Source organism: Sebastes fasciatus, chromosome 4 (assembly GCF_043250625.1).
Source record: "Sebastes fasciatus isolate fSebFas1 chromosome 4, fSebFas1.pri, whole genome shotgun sequence".
NCBI lineage: Eukaryota > Metazoa > Chordata > Actinopteri > Perciformes > Sebastidae > Sebastes > Sebastes fasciatus.
In genome coordinates, this window is record NC_133798.1 from 21,277,537 (window position 1) to 21,295,071 (window position 17,535).

General features: G+C 37.1%; 3 protein-coding genes across 10 annotated transcripts in view; 1 reads left to right on the forward strand and 2 right to left on the reverse strand.

Moving 5' to 3' along the window:
• The window catches only part of eps8l2 (EPS8 signaling adaptor L2), a 31,278-nt gene extending 27,726 nt beyond the window's left edge, over nucleotides 1–3,552 (reverse strand). Inside the window, exon 1 of the mRNA XM_074632735.1 lies at nucleotides 3,322–3,552. The gene's annotated coding sequence lies outside the window, so the exon portion shown is untranslated. The remainder of the gene's footprint in view (nucleotides 1–3,321) is intronic.
• A 937-nt stretch (nucleotides 3,553–4,489) lies between these two features.
• LOC141766150 (transmembrane protein 80-like) lies at nucleotides 4,490–11,463 on the reverse strand. Its single transcript, XM_074632739.1, is given in 6 exon segments — nucleotides 4,490–6,117; nucleotides 7,388–7,589; nucleotides 9,938–10,030; nucleotides 10,127–10,223; nucleotides 10,225–10,347; nucleotides 11,263–11,463. Coding segments are annotated over 5 exon segments (474 nt in total). The 5' UTR covers nucleotides 10,294–10,347; nucleotides 11,263–11,463; the 3' UTR covers nucleotides 4,490–6,104.
• Nucleotides 11,464–14,559: 3,096 nt separating this feature from the next.
• myrf (myelin regulatory factor) overlaps nucleotides 14,560–17,535 on the forward strand; it is a 32,520-nt gene continuing 29,544 nt past the window's right edge. For all 8 annotated transcript variants that reach the window (XM_074632730.1, XM_074632725.1, XM_074632732.1 and 5 more), the window contains exon 1: nucleotides 14,560–14,641. The gene's annotated coding sequence lies outside the window, so the exon portion shown is untranslated. The remainder of the gene's footprint in view (nucleotides 14,642–17,535) is intronic.

Genomic DNA, 17,535 nt, shown 5'->3' on the forward strand with positions numbered 1-17,535 from the left:
TATTTAGTTTAGTGAGCCTGCACAAAAAGGTAGACTTCCTCTTTCTGTCCTTATCTCTTTGGTCATCATGCCTCGACGCTATTGTTCCCAGCTCTGGCCCACCGCCAGGTATCAGGAGGAGGTGAAGCCGGAGCAGGACGGGCTGGGTGTCATGTGTTGTCAACCTCACGGCAAGAGGCCCTCCGCACACCTCTCCTCCACTCAGCCTAAGGTGCTCATTGTTCAATACGGACAAGCCTTTATTCACAGGTAATTACACGGTATTAGGACAATAATTACACAGAAATAGAAGCAGGGCTCTTATCTTAGGCTCACTCATAAAGGCAGGTATGTCTCATATTTAATTCTGCCTTTTCTCAAAATTACTGGTTTCATTTTTCATATTTAAGTGGAATGAGGTTAAACAAGTGTCGTCATATTCATACGGCTCTCCGTGACAACAAATCGGAGCGATGAGAGTAACAATGATCACACAGTCTCATATTTTAAGCTCGTGGTATCAGTCACATGGTCTGTGTTGTTTTCTTTTGTTAACATGTTAAATCTAATTTTAGATTAGTTGATTTAATCAACATCTGCAAAGTTTCTCCAAAAGAATCACACAAAAGCACCACTTTAAATCTGGTGTTTACCAGAGATGTGCTCATAAGTTTCTTGGAAATAAATCATTCAACATGAGAAAAGCATAAAAAACGACTAATCTAAAGAAACTAAAGAAAATCTTAAGAAATCTTACTCGACTAAGACCAAAACGATTAATTAGTCAACTAATCCACTAAGTGGGGGCAGCCCTACTAATTTTGGATTGAAACTCACCACTTTATCATCTACCGTGCTTGCTAACAGTTTATAAAAACACACAAGAATCCCTGAAATCCTCATAAATGACTGCAAAATCTCCGTCTTTGAACATATAAATCAATAACTGTACCATATATCAGTGACAAGCATGTCTGAAAGATTGTGTATCATCTTTGGTTATGCACTGCAACCTTCAACCATCAAGTTTAGCAACCCTGACAAAACAAATCTGCATTATAACATGCATCCTTCTTACGGGACAGTCAGAGTTTATGCTCAGAGGATGTCATGACCTGTTTTGCATGACAACAATCTGACTCCAAGTGTAAACAAAAACAAAACAACTGATTTTTAGCAGCTTGAGTCTGAAACATATTTAATGCCACAACATGATAACTCTGTTACTAGCCTACAAAGCAGCACAACTAGACATTTAGCCTCCCTAACAACTGCTCTAACACAATACATATCCGTAGTAACACATCTGAAGCTTCAACAGAGGATTTCAGAAAACAGCGAGAAAGACTGACAACAAGAATCCCTACTGGCATTCACATTAATGGTGAAATAATCCCAGTATTTACAGTATTATAAAGTGTTTTTTCTTTTAAGACAGACTGTTAACATAAGGTCACATCAGTCTAATACCAATATCAACACCTTTTGACATTGTCATACTACAAGACTAGAAAATATTGACAGTGATAGCTTATGTAATATGAGGCTGCTCTGATATCATCAATCTGGACTTTGCTCCATGCTCTTGAGTAAGCATTTTGTAGGATATAACAGTTAGTTTATGTATTTCAAGCCATGCAGCCATCTGGCTGAATCACAGTTCACTGTTATCTGTCATCTGGTGATGATGATTCAGGTTTATATATATATATATATATATATATATATAGGTCTCTGAATCAGGGCACAAGACGAAATCAGGTCAGATTTCACAGATATGATCCCTATTTGTTTACATAACATTCATAATATAACCCTTCCAACACATATATGCCAGGCCAAAAAAAATACTAACAAGACTGTGAAATAATCACATGTGATTCATCAAATTAGCAATTAGTGTTCCTCATACTTGGTTGTTAATGTGCAGCATGCCATGACGTTATTCCTAAGCTTGTTGAACCCAAATGAAAGCACGTTCCTCTCACCGCAGAGCTAAATGCTGTAATTAAGGCTGAGGAAGGAGACACCAGATTTAAATATGTGAGAGCAACATGTAGTTTCCAGCTCTCCTGCAACAAGCAACACCAATACCACATGGTACAGTATGTGAACTATACTCCATAAAATTAATCACTGTACAATTTCAGTGTATTAATATCACGTCAAACCTGCAGCCTTGATCACAAAACATTAATAATGGTGTCTATTAGGACAGTGGTTAAGTGGGATCTGGGGACCACCAGATGTCCTTGGGGGGTTTCAAGGGGCTCTTTAAGTTTTGTTGCTGCATTAAAAAGGTTTGCACTTGAACTGTGAATTTTGAAGAGTTTTTATTAAGTTGCTGGTGTACAATTTATTATTTTAATAGTAAAAACAATTCAGTAAATTTTATCTATTTATTTATTTGTTACATTTTTGTTTTACAAAGTTAGGAAAATAATCTTCAAGTCAGGCCTGACCCATAAGAGAATGATTATTTCCACACAGTGAGCCATACAGGTTATTAAATTACTGTAGACACTGGTATCGGTACTCTGTATCGGCCGATACCCAAAGCCCAGATATCGATATCGGGACTGAAAAAGTCGTAATGGTCCATCCCTATCCATAACTAACACAATGACAGAATGTATGACTATTTTGGTCATGGGTTTCAAACACTTTCTGTAAAAACACATCTAAAAGCAAAGATCCTATCCGACCGGGTACCCTGGGACACAATCTTATCAAGTGGGGGTCTGTGGTCTAATTTGTGCCAGTTCAGTGGTCCTTGATGTGAAAAGGTTTGAGAACCAGTGTATTAGGAGACATAACACAATAAATCATTAATAATACTTAATAATTAATACCAAACTTTTAAACCAACAAGTCATGTAAGAGCTCAGAAAAATACAATTATAAAGTTGAATAGAAATTATAGGCAACTCCACCTGCTGAGGAAGATCATATGATACTATTGAAAGCTCCAGAACAGTCAGTCAGTGGACCTTTTGGTGAGATTTGTTAAGTGGAAAGAAAGACAGAAAGAAAGAAAGTCAGAAAGAAAGAAAGAAAGAAAGAAAGATTAGTCTAACTCCTAATAAGAAATAAAGAAAGTAGTAGTAGTCTATGTTTAACTCCTAATAAGAAATAAAGAAAGTAGTAGTAGTCTATGTTTAACCCCTCATGAGAAAGAAAGTGGTAGTGGTAGTCTATGTTTAACTTCTCATGAGAAAGAAAGTGGTAGTGGTAGTCCATGTTTAACTTCTCATAAGAAAAAAAGCATTAGTCTATGTGTAACTCCTCATAATAAAGAAAGCAGTAGTAGTAGTCTATGTTTAAGCCCTCATATTAACTCACAGTGGTGTTTTCCAGACGGGATGCTCAAGGTGAGGCGAGTCAGTGCCTGCAGCATCAGCCTGCCATCAGCCCGATCAGGAGGAGAACAGGGAACTCCGCAGTAAAATGTTCTTGTATTTATAACCGCTTGTTGTAAAGTAGACCCGTTTAATTTAAAGGCTGTTTGCGTCCAACACGGAGCTCAGTTTGGTTTGTTGCCGGTTGCCAGTAACACAGTCGCTGAGGAGGAGGAGGCAGCAGCGCGGGGAAGCAGGTGAGTGATCCAGAGAGAGGTAACTCTACCTGAGAGAGGGAGGAGCTCCACGGACACTTCACCGAGGGTGGGCCTCTCTGTGTGGGCTTTACTCACTCACTTCACATTAAGTCTGCATGCTGGTGATGCAACTCACTCATCTGTTTTATTATATATTTTATTACTTAAAGCAACAACAACTCACACTGTGCAGCTTCATTTGAAACCATAAGGTGATTACTCTGGTGTCTAATTACCATGTGGTGTGCTTTCATATCTAATATAATATATATATATATATATATATATATATATATATATATATAAATCTAGGGAGTTAAGCAGTGGTTCCAAACATTTGGCTTGTGTCCTCTTAGAATAAAGTGGCAGGTTGATTTGAAGGATTTTTTTATTATTATTATTATTTCACAAGAAAAAAGCAAAAATTACAGAAGAGGAAAAATAAACCTAATTTTGTGTAAGAGAAATTACTTTTTTTTTTATTCTTTAATCATCTTGTGAACCTCTGATTTATCTGAGACTCTTTGGGGGATCTTAACCCCAAGGTTGGGAACCACTGCTGTAAAGCACGGGTGCAAGAACACTATGGTTGCAACTAGTGATTATTTTCATTGTCAATTAATCTGTAGATTATCTCTCAGTTCACTGATTAGTTGTTTTGTCTATAAAATGTCAGAAAAATCCCCATACCCCAAGATGACGTCGTCAAATGTCTTGTTTTGTCCACAACTCAAAGATATTCAGTTTACTGTCATAGAGGAGTAAAGAAAAAAGAAAATATTCACATTTAAGAAGCTGGAATCAGAGTATTTAGACTTTTTGTTCTTTAAAAAATTGTTAAACCGATTAATCGATTATCAAAACAGTTGGCGATTATTTTAATAGTTGACAACTAATCGATTATTCATTGCAGCTAGACCATATGAGATTCCCTGGTGACATTACCAACGTTTATATGACAATAGAAACAGATGATGTTTATAATTCACAAATGCATAGACCTAAATATATTTTATATGCAAACTCTTTGTTTCTCTTTGTGCAGCAAAGCAGCGACTGGTCTAAACTAGCTGGATTCAATGAAAGAGGAGCAACAGTGTGGAACGCTGCCCAGGTTTCAATGTCACCGGCTGGTAAGAATGACCACTCTTTGTCCAGCTATAGTGAGCTGTCCCTGCAAAGAAAAGCATTAACAAAATGCAGTTACTCTCTTCAGGGTATATTATTGTATGTGAACAACCGCCTGAATGATTAACAAAACTGACCACACTCCTCATGAAACCAGCAGTGAGAGACGATTAAAAAGGGAATATATACATACTTGCACACACACTGGCTTGACCTGCAGTCAGTAACATGCACAGAGGGTTTGTCCGTGTGCTCGGCTGTTGCTCAAGCGCAGGCACTCTGAAATGTGATTTGTTTTGAAACTGGTTACTTTGGAAACCTTGTCTTTTGGTTTGATCATTAACTTCAGCTGTCAGGGCTGAGAAATCACCTGTTTGAAGAATGTGGGGAAGGAAAAAGACTAATAGTACTAGTACTAATGGTTACAACAATAAATAAAAAACTGAGATCTTCGTCTGAATGAATGAATGGAAAAGTGCAGAGGATCAGTGTTGATCTGACATCAATATGTGCAATTAAAAGTTTAAGTTTAAATGATTTTTACAGATATAATTTGAGTCAGAGTCAAGTAACATATGGAGATCGGAACCTGCCAAAATAAAAAATAAATAAATAAAATTCAAGATAAATAAAGACGCAAATTAAGACAGAAATATCAATTTATATCACATTTTATCAATTAATTAATGCCTACATTTATTTTTAATATTATTTTTGGTTCATTTAATGGCATATTTATTTATTTATCGAGTCATTTATTTATTTATTTTTGATTTTGGCAGGTTCCATCCTCCAACAGATTGTAGCACAACTAAAAGCCCTTTATGGATCAATAGGAATATTGGAAGGTTATTTGCATGTATAGTCGAGTGTGACTCCACACACTCCAGTTGACCTGAGTCATTGACTCATTAAATTCCTAAAAATGGAAGACAGAAAGAAAATGTTCCTTTTTTAGTACTAAAATCTGTGTCACTATTCTAATCTTAATCAAAACAAGCCTGCCCTCTACTGGAGAAAAAAATGAACAAATGTGAAACTTATTAAATGTATGTTTAATATAAATAAGCAATAGTAACACAAAAATAGATATTCATCCTCAACACTTGTAAAAAAAAACTATTTAAATATACAGAAGAACATAGGGAAATATTAAATAAAATAAAAATATTTTTCTATGTCTCTATGGCAAACAGCCCTGACTGCACCAAAGTGAACAGGTTTTTCGACAACTATCCCCACATTTTAAGTATTATACTAATTCAGTTATAAAATATAACAGTCCAAGCAAACAGTTTTCACCTTACAAACATTCAAACTGTCTTAAAGACAAAGTTACTTTGATTTCTGTGCAGACGGGCTGCGAGCTCAGCTGCAACATGAAGACGGAGAGAAAGCTTCTTCATGAATAGACACTGAAAGACACAAAGAAGAGCAAATACAAATCTGTTATTCACCTGTACATGAACAAACTTAAAGCACATGAAACACAAAAAAGTGTGTGGTACAATGTTTAGTTGTCCAAAAACAATCTTGCAAATGACTGCAGGTTTAGTTTAGTTCAGAGTTTTCTACAATAATACATCCACATTGATTTATTTCAGCCACCTGAATAAACAATATCCATCTTTTCAGAATAAGGGATTGGATTATTGTCCTTGGATCTATCTTAAGGAGGAAATGTTGAGGATGTGACGACATTGTTCAAGGTATACTGTATCACTTGAATGAATGCCGCCTATATCAATAATTCAAACAAGTCCTAAAGGGAGCCAGGGCTTATTACATTCCTGGACAAAAGCATGAACAAAAGGAAAGCTGAGTGCATTCAGGTATTTCAAAAACATACATACGAGATGCTAATTACGCAGACATATCTTGTCAATCAAATAAATGGAGACTAAAATGTAGGCCAGTTTCTTCATGTGATAATGAAGTATGTTATCTATGTATGATACCAGATATCTTAATTTACTAACCCATCTATCATTTATGCTGATATGTCAGTCCGTTCTCATTCCCAGGTTGTCAAATAACGACGCTTTGTCACGGCCGTCAGCGTTCGATACCAACGCACAAGGCACCCTTTAGCGTCGGTATGAAATGCACCGGGCTGTCCATTAACTACAAGGTAAACCCATCCACGTCAATATAAGCACTCAGAAAAAGTGCTGTGTTGACATAGCTTAAAGAGCGAAAGAGACACACAGGATGGGCTGGAGGGGAGGTGGATGGGTCCAACAACACAAGGTTTTCATCCAGGAGACCGCTGTTCGTGTCCCATTCATTAAGTTTCACTTCCACGTTACAATCAGCTGTTCGTTCATGTCCTGTGTTCACAATGTTCAGTGACATTTTCACTGTAAAAATGTAGTAGTTTTGAGCCCAACCATGTTGTTTTTTCCTAAACCTACCCATAGTGGTTTTGTTGCTTGAACCTAAGCAAGTTTCTTTGTTTAATTCACATCATTAAGCATGTGTTACTGCAACCGAAAAGTGACGCCGAGGGGTCTGACAAAGCGTCAGTATGTGACGAGTTGGGATGAGAACGTGTTGCACATGCAACTGTCAAAAAAAGACTGTTTGTGATCTCACATGTCACATAATCCAATAAAGCCATCTATCATGGCTGGAGAGGTTTAATATAAAATGTCTGTGATGAAAACTAAAGAGAGTGAAACTGACCTGGCCAGTCGGGCTAAAGTGCTTAAAGCCACGAATCCATCTACACCGTAGACAACGAGTAAGACACTGCTGAGGATGACGTCTGCCAGCAACACGTAGGTCTGCCACAACAGGAAGTAGACCGTCAGCGGGAGAGCTGTCGCCGTCACAATGAGGTTAGCCAGAATATAGCCCTCACTCTCCGTCAGGTCGCCCTTCACACCTGCAGACAAGGTCAAAGACGGTGGGGGAAGGATGTCTGTTAATCTTGAATCTGTTGTGACGACTAAAGACTAAAGATTTATAACAGAAAGTCTGCGTTACAAACTGGGCTCAGGCAGTTTGAAAGACATTTACTAGACAGGGAAAGTCAAACAAAATGATGCTATTAGTTGTATTATGGAAAATGTTGGATCTAGTGTTTCTGGAGTTTGACCCATGCTAGAAATTGAAATCAGGATATCACATACTCAACCATTTTTCAAAGCACATCACAGGCTTTTTAGATTAACATAGTCGAGTCATAAAATCTGCTGTCTGTATTTTTAGTCAACACTGTGTTATTGCTGCATGGGGATGATTTTAAGAGCGATTTGGATTATTTTTTTTAAATCTTGTCCATGTTGGTGTCTCCATGTGCCTTGAATTTATGCACCATGTTGTTAGAAAATATCATTCCAAAAACAAACAATAAGAAATCATGATGTTGCAGCACCATGTCAGACGTTTACATAAACTACAAAAGCTACTAGAAATCCCAGTGGTCCTTTAGCTACTAATAAGTGTTATTAACTGTTCTTTTATTAAATTGTATAAGTTAGATGTGAGAAGAAGCATTATATATATATACAGTATATAGTAGGGCTGTCAAAGTTAATGCCACTAATTTCTTTAACGCATTAACGCAACTTGCGATTTTTAGATGCTACAACCTACAACCTCCGCTACAGGACTCAGTTTTAAAGCTAGAGTGAAGATACTGGCATCACATGAAACTAGAAAACATGAGGAATCCATTGGTACACACTAGTACAAAGAAGGCTGAATGACACTCAAAAGTTATGCTCAATTTTGGCGAGGAAAAACTGGCATGGGCATTTCCAAAGAGGTCCCTTGACCTCTGACCTCAAGATATGTGAATGAAAATGGGTTCTATGGGTACCCACGTGTCTCCCCTTTACAGACATGCCCACTTTATGATAATCACATGCAGTTTGGGGCAAGTCATAGTCAAGTTAGTACACTGACACACTGACAGATGTTGTTGCCTGTTGGGCTGCAGTTTGCCATGTTATGATCTGAGCATATTTGTTATGCTAAATGCAGTACCTGTGAGGGTTTCTGGACAATATGTGTCATTGTTTTGTGTTGTTAAATGATTTCCAATCATAAATATATACATACATTTGCTTAAATCAAGCATATTTTCCCACTCCCATGTTGATAAGAATATTAAATACTTGACAAATCTCCCTTTTGAGGTAAATTTTGAACAGATACAAAATGTGTGACTAATCGCAATTATCTATGGACAATCATGCGATTAATCACGATTAAATATTTGAATCGATTGAGAGTCCTAAAATATGTGTGCATAACTATATTGCAATGCTCCCTTTATTACTTTTCTTCTTCCTGTCTCTAAGTATTATTTCTTTTTTTATTTGTTGTTTGTAAATGTTTACATTTTTAACCATGGAAAGATAGAAAATGTCGGTGTATTTACATCATGTTTCTTGTGTATTTATTTGAGACTTTACAGCTTAAATTTTTGGTGTATGTATTGAAATTATGTAAATATTGTCTGCCTAAGGTAAAAATAAAAAATGCAGCGGTCATCAACCTAAAAAACTATGATATGCTTTGGGAAATGGATGGTAAGCAATGATGTATGATAGTGCAATATAGTGTACATCAGCGGCCAGGTTATTAACCAGAACTAGCCGTCGGTCTCACATCAACCCTGTTCTGGCATCCCTCCATTGGCTCCCTGTAAAATTCAGAATCAACTTTAAGATCTTGCTAATTACATTTAAGGCACTGCATGACCTCGCCCCCAGTTACATTTCTGATCTCTTAGTTCCATATTCGACCTGTCGAACACTTTGATCCTCTAATCCTGGCCTTTTATCCATCCCCCACTCAAACTGCAAAACAAAAGGTGATAGGGCCTTTTCTGTCTTAGCCCCAACTCTCTGAAATCAACTCCTCCAACCTATTAGAGCTGCTGAATCTCTGGACTGTTTTAAGCGGCTTCTAAAATCCCATCTCTATAGGCAAGCCTTTCTATAGGCCTCATCCACATGTGTGTTTGTTTGTCTTTGTTTGATCTGTTACTCATTGTTTCTGTGTTTCATATTGTAATTTTTCTTGTTTTCATCATTGTTTGATGTTTCATTTGTGTGTGAAGCACTTTGTCACGGTGTGTTTTAAAAGATGCTATATAAATAAAGCTTTACTTACTTACTTACTTACTTACATGAATTCATGTACACTTGATTGCATTATCGTTGTATGTTGTATGCAGAAACAAGTATGGCTCAATGCTAAAGTGGCAGCATGTTCTCTCACCACAGAATAGATGGAGGAACTGCAGAGCAGCCAGGAGGAAGAGCAGACTGACATCACAGATCAGAGCATCAGCAGGATAAGACAGCACCAAGCCTGACAGAAACACACACAGTCTGACTGTTCTCTACAGGTACATCAAAACACTTCAACAACAACCTGGGACTGTGTAACATGCTCATCAGCACTCACTCTTTCTGATGATCAAGCCCAGAGTGAACAGGAAATAGAAGACAAAGTAGACTGCTGTCAGTTTCAGCAGTAGCTGGAGAGTAACGGATGACAGCTGGGTGTAGAGTTAAGGTGTTATCGTTCATCCTCAGGCAGTCCAGTGACAGAGAGGAGTCTGGTTTAGACATTATGGCGTTACTCAGCTGAATGACATGTAAAGGATACTACACTGGCTTGTCTTCCTAGAGAGAGAGAGAGAGAGACAGACAGATTCAAGATTCAAGATTCACTTTATTGTCATTACACTGAGTATTTGCATACAACAGAAGGAAACGAAATATTGTTTCTCCCAGCTCCTGTCAGTGCATTAAAAATAATAGAATAAATAAGTATTAAAATTAACATGCCTAAAAATAACAATGTGATATGAGAACTATGAGGACTTTAAGATCTTTAAACATCTGCAACCGTCTAGGACTCTTTACACTATCCATCCTATACACCACTTTATAGACTGCACATATGTACATACTACATTTATTTATTGTACATACTACATGTATTTATAGACTGGCTGTAGACACTATGTTCACCCATTCACTCTGTATCTTTTATATCTCTATTTATTGCTTTTATATTTTGTGTATACCTTTACCTCTCCTGTGTTTCACTCTGTTTTGCTGATGTTGCTGCTTTGACACCTGGATTTCCCTCTGGATTAATAAAGGTTCATCTTATCTTATCTTATTTTATCTTAAAAGAAAAGTAAACGCTTCAGACACAATTTCATACAATTTGCAGTCATACACTCAATTTGCAGTCGTGTTTAGCAGCAGAGAAAAGTGCATTAATGTCCATAGTAAAGTGCTGTTTTGCATCACTGTTCCACAAGTTGTCTCTGACAGGTGACTAGCTGCTGTGTTGATGTCTGGGGGTTGGATGTGAGTGTGTGTGTCTGGGAAGAAGCTGCTCAGCATCCTGCTACGCTACCTCTTCCCAGACAGCAGGAGCATTTAACAAACGTTTTCTTCACAGTGAACCAAAGTATTGACACGTTTCTTTAAAGTAGCTGTAATAATATGAATGACTTTGTTAGCTAGTTAGATTAAATGCGTCCATAGCAACCACATAGCAACCATAGCAACGCGTCCTCCTACCTGGTCCGAGCAGCGCCATTTTGATTGTCTTCCTCAGCTTGTTCAGTTCATGGATGTTTTCCTACCAAAGAGATGACACGTCTCTACCTACTGGCTGGAGGATGAACTACAGCAGCACAGTCAGATAATGGGAGAGGTGTATGGTTAAGATAGTGTGTAAAGAAGTGTGTACAGTAATCTATCAGCAGGTAACGCGACTCTTTGTACGTTGGCCGTTAACTAGTGATGGGAATTCAGGTTCTTTTTAGTGAGCCAGATCATTTGGCTCAGCTCACCAAGAAGAGCCGGCTCTTTCGGCTCCCAAACGGCTCTTAGTTTTACCACTTCTGCCTTTTATAGTTCAGCCAAATTTAGCTTTAAATGTTTTGACCTATGATTAGTATGTGTGCACATATATCATTTAAATAATTAAATTTAATTATACTAAACCTTATAATTTCCAATAATACCATAATTTGACATGCTGCTTCGTTTCCGACTGTCACTCATCTTGTCTGCTATTCGCGCACCAAGTATTTCCTTTTATAATTGTAATGTAAATATAAATGAAATGTAAATGTAATATAATTTATTATTTTAATGGAGCTTCCCTGCAAAAAGTATTTCACACGTTTGTACCTGTACAACCGGCGTGACAATAAACATCTTGAATCTTGAATCTTGAATCCTCTCTTTCTCTTTCTCTCCTCCTCTCCCTCCTGCTCTGTACCTGTTGACCGTCCGCACCCCCGCCCCTCCCTGCTTGACGGTATGATCCTTGTCTTTAATCACCTGATTGGTCGCACGGATGTCATTAACACAACATTCAGTCACAGTCAGTGCACGGAAATTTTCATAATTTGAATATTCTTTGGCAATATGTACAGTGTTACGTCATGCCAATAAAGCCATTTGAATTGAATTGGATTGAGTGCCCGTGGCGCTGAGAAGATCGTCCTAATATTCTGCCTTGAATTAATTAAAGAAAAAAACAAAAAAAACGTCCCTCGGACGGAGATGGCTATTATCGTTCACTTAAAAGAGCCGGCTCTTTGAACCGGCTCGTTCTCGACCAACACATCACTACCGTTATCGTTGGTTGTCTGTTCTCTGATTGGCTGACAGGCGTCTGTTTGAATCCGGTTGTTATAACTGTTTAATCACTGAGGTGTTTAAAACATCAGGTAACTATGATTTACACAACCTTAGTTACATTTCACTGTTAAATCTCCACTCTAATCCACCTCCTCCAGCAGCAGCAGGCAGCTGTTTTCAGCTAAAAAAGCTTTAATAAATCCACTATATGCTACAAGCTCACCACCAACTGGCAGACAGAGTTAGCAGCTAGGCTAGTTTAGCTGGTTACCATAGTGAAGCATTAGCTAGCAGCTAGCAGCTAAAGAGGCAGAGAGTTCTCTCAGGAGACCAGAACACTTCTTTATTGTGCTTTTAACAATTGAAACTTGCAAAACACAACTCTATATATGAAAGGAATTATAATTATGCATTTGTAATAAAAAATGTGTCATATAATACAAATTAACAGGTCACAGAAGAGTGTATTCTACGACAGTGTTAGGGCCACATTGAGGAAGAAAAATGAGATTTTGGGAATAAAGTCATAATATTACGAGAATAAAGTCGTAACTTTACGAGGAAAAAGTTGTAATATTATGAGAATAAAGTCATAAATTTTGGAGAAAAAAAGTTGTAATATTACGAGAATAAAGTTGTAATTTTACGAGAAAAAAAGTCGTAATACGAGAATAAAGTCTTAATTTTACAAGAAAAAAAGTTGTAATATTACGAGAATAAAGTCGTAATTTCACGAGAAAAAAAGTCTTAATATTACAAGGATAAAGTCATAAATTTAGGAGAAAAAAAGTCGCAATATTAGGAAAACATATTACCAGCAACCAACAAAACGGGCAGGAGGACATAGCAGCCTGAGCTTGCTTCTGGACGGGTAGCAGCTGTTTGTCTTGGTTTATTTCTTTGGAATAAATGCAGTTTCTTGCACAATCTTTTCAAGGTCCTGATACTGATGATAATGTGGTGCTGACGTACCAAAAGATTAAGTATTTCCTTATTTGTGAAACCTATTTCTAAATATAACTTCACAAGATGCTCCAATTCCTCATTTTCACACAGGTGCATGCTGCTCTATTTCCCCTCTAAAATAACACGTAAAACGTATGACTTTATTCTCTTTATATTACGAATTGTTTTCTCGTAAAATTACAACTTTATACTCGTAATATTATGACCTTTTCTCGTAAAATTACGACTTTATTCTCGTAATATTACAACTTTTTTTTCTCGTCAAATTACGACTTTATTCTCGTAATATTACGACTTTTTTTTCTCGTAAAGTTATGACTTTATTCACGAAATCTTTTTTTTCTCAATGTGGCCCTAATACTCCTTCGTAGTATTCCCTTACCAACAGAAAAAAAGAAAAACATATTAATTAAAGGGACTCTGTAAGAATCAGAAATTGCTTGTTAACAGTGACACCTATGGCCGTTAAATCAACGACAATCAGCGTCCTGTTGCTTGCGCTCGCACTTCCGACACACACAAAACTGAACGTGATTGACAGGTATCATGTTGATTAACATTAGGCATATTAGCAGCTAAAACCACAATATCACAAAATTTTTCACATGCTTGGTTACAACCTGTTCACACATTGGCAATAAAAAAATGATTAATATGTGTTAAAAGTTACATACAGTCCCTTTAAATAAAGGCGGGTGTATTTGTCAATGTTTCAGTTTCTAATCTGGTTAAAGTAATTTATAAAAGGTGACCATATTTTGTAGAACTTACCCTCCGGTCTTGTTAATGAGAACTTTATATTCTCTAAATCTAAATGCGTCAGCACTTCTCTTATCCAGTTTGCATGAGTAGGGGCTGCTGCTTGCTTCCAGTTAAGTAGTATTAATCTGCGTGCCAGCAGACTAACAAATGTCATCATATTGCACTCTGGACTAGTTTTCCCCACCTTAGGATCTATAACACCAAAAACAGCCGTTAGAGGGTCTACAGTAAATCAACATTTCTATTCAATACCTTAGACAAAGTTTGAAAAATACTTCTCCAATAGTTAAAAAAAACTAGGACAGCTCCAGAACATGTATGTCAGTGATGCTGGCACATGCCCACAACATTCGCTTAAGGGATGATATTTCTGACAGGCGAATGAAAATGAATGTTAATGTTGTGCCACATCTGCTGGATTTGTAAACACATTTACTAACATGTTTATAATAATAACTTTATAAGGTGATAATACGTTGACGTTTTTCTTTTCAGTTCAGCTGCCTCCATGTGGCCAGAAGAAATCATTATATATGCAGCAGCTTTAATGGATGACGATTGGAAGACAGATCGCGAGGTAAGTGGTCACGACATCAAGTTTTCGTAATAATGCTTGAATGTACATTTACTCAAGTACTGTACTTGTACAACAGATTTAGAGATTATTAATACAAATTTTAATTATAGGTTAAGCATCCCAGCAATATATATAAAGTAATTCAAATTAGCTCTGCCTTTACCAGCTTCAACTAGGGATGCACCAATACAGGATGGGATATCAAGCCGATACTGACTCAAATAGCTGGATCGGGTATCGGTGACAATTGTGCCGATCTGTTCAATTCAAATCTATGTTTATATACTATATACATTATATACTGGAATTTTAATTCATGTTTAAGTTTTGACCAGTTTCGTCGCTGCATTAAAAACCTTTACACCTGAATTGTAATTCCTGATAATTTTAAAGATTTTTTACCAAGTTGCTGGTGTACAATTTATTATTTTTAATAAAATTCACTAAATTTATATCTATGTATTTATGTGTTATATTTTGTTTTACAAAATTAGGAAAGCAATGTTTAAGTCAAGCCTGATGTGGCCTTACAGATAAAAGAATGATCCCAGTCACGTCCACACAGTGAGGCACACAGCTTATTAATTAAACACTGGTATCGGATCGGTACTTGGTATCGATAACGCTATTGGGACTGAGAAAGTCGGAATAGTGTACCCCTAGCTGCAACATTAAAGTGATGAACACATTAATGCATCACTATTTATAATCCAGTAATATAATATACTGTATATTATTCTGAAATGGGCCATTCTGCATAATGAATACTTTCACTTTTGGTACTTTAAGTATATTTCGATGCTAATACTTTTATACATTTACATAAGTCAACATTTTAATGCAGGACTTTCACTTGTAACAGAGTATTTCTACACTGTGGTATTGCTACTTTTACTTAAGTACTTGAGTACTTCTTCCACCACTGCCCACGATACACTGTACAGGAAAATAATACGGTGGAGGCTAATACAAAAAGTTCACAAAGTTCACAAGTTTTGATATATCAGGACACAATTTGTCATTTGTCATTATATTTAACCTTGTGGGGACCTTCTTTTTGTCCCAAATAGGAGGTGAGTCCCCTTAATGTGACTTTGTTAACAGTGTTTATATCCACACAACGTGCAAGATCAATACAAGTGGACTACACACACACACACACACACATCCACACACATACAGTTAGAGAACTATATGAGATAAGAAATATAGAATACCAAAATGAACTGCTTTAGCATAGCCAGCTGTTTCATTGTCCCCCGCAGCCTCTATCTGTTTCTCTTTCTTGCTTGTCCTCTGAAACAATCTGCATAGTGTGGCGGAAAGAACGGAGGCGTTGTCCGGGTTGAATGGAGGAAAAGCAGAGGGGTGGAGGGGGTGGAGAGGGAGATGCTCCAGCTGTGGGGGAACAAGACAACACAACAGCATCTCACATGTGGGTGAAGGGGGGGTGGGCGTCAAGGCTGCGGGGGCTGCACACAGTGGCATTGTTATAAGGGATGGTGGGTGGGTGGGGGTGCAGCTGATAAGGTTGAGAGAAATGGATCGTTCCCTTAAATCCTCCCCTTGGGAAGCCTTGACACAAAACACTCCTGTTGCTGTATGGTGGTTTAAGATGGAATTTTAAAAGGCTGCACAGATTTTTTTTTTTTAAACATACTGTAGATCAAATGTTTTTACGCAGGGAGAGAGAAAATATTTATTTTTAGGACCATGAATCAGGTATTGTTATAACTGAACTTGATAGCACATTAGATCAAGTGTGTTGGAAAGCTTTTTTTCCAAAGCATCCTCAGGCTTGACCTAACTGCATGCTTTTTTTTTATTAAGTTAAAGTGTTTTCATAAAGTTAAAGCAAAGTCACATCAATTTTAGGTTTGCATCAGAATGCTTTAAAATCCGTGGAAACACCCTCTATCTAGAGCCTCTATTAGAATATAAGAAAAAACTCATTATACAAAAACCTTAAGAGAAAATTAGGGAGAAACCTCAGGAGGAGCAACAGAGGAGGGATCCCTCTTCCAGGTCAGAAAGACATGCAGTAGGTGTCATACGCAGAATAGACTGAAGTAGTAAAACTACGATAGTCAATGAGTATGAATTTCAAATTGTCAGAAAAGCATTTAGAGCATTTTCCCTGTTTTTTTTGAAAACAATATGTTCAAATGGCAAGCCATGTGTCTGACAACTGACAATTATTAGAGATGCACCGATCCAACTTTTTCAGTCCCGATAGCAATACCTGGGCTTTGGGTATCGGCTGATACAGAGTGCCGATCCGATACCAGTGTTTAATTAATAAGCTGTATGACTGGAATCAATCTTTTATATGTAAGACAACATCAGACTTGACTTAAACATTGCTTTCCTAACTTTGTCAATCAAAGTGTGACAAATAAATACATAGATATAAATTAACTGAATTATTATTTATTATTAAAATAATAAATCATACACCAACAACTTAAAAAAACATAAAAAATCTTTGAAATTAATAGGAATTACAATTCAGTTGTAAACCTTTTTAATGCAGCAACAAATTGGTCAAAACTTAAACAGGAATTCAATTTCCAGTATATATTTAATATTGTATATGACCATAGAATTGAATGAACAAGAATTTAATAGATTGGCCCCATTGTCACTGATTCCCCGGTCCAGCTATATGAGTGAGTATCGGCCCAAAAATCTGATCCGGTATCGGTATCGGTGCATCCCTACTATCTAGAGCCTCTATTAGAATATAAGAAAAAACTGAATATACAAAACCTGAGAGAAAATTAGGGAGAAACCTCAGGAGGAGCAACAGAGGAGGGATCCCTCTTCCAGGGCGGAAAGACATGCAGTGGGTGTCATATACAGAATAGACTGAAGTAGTATAATTACAATAGGCA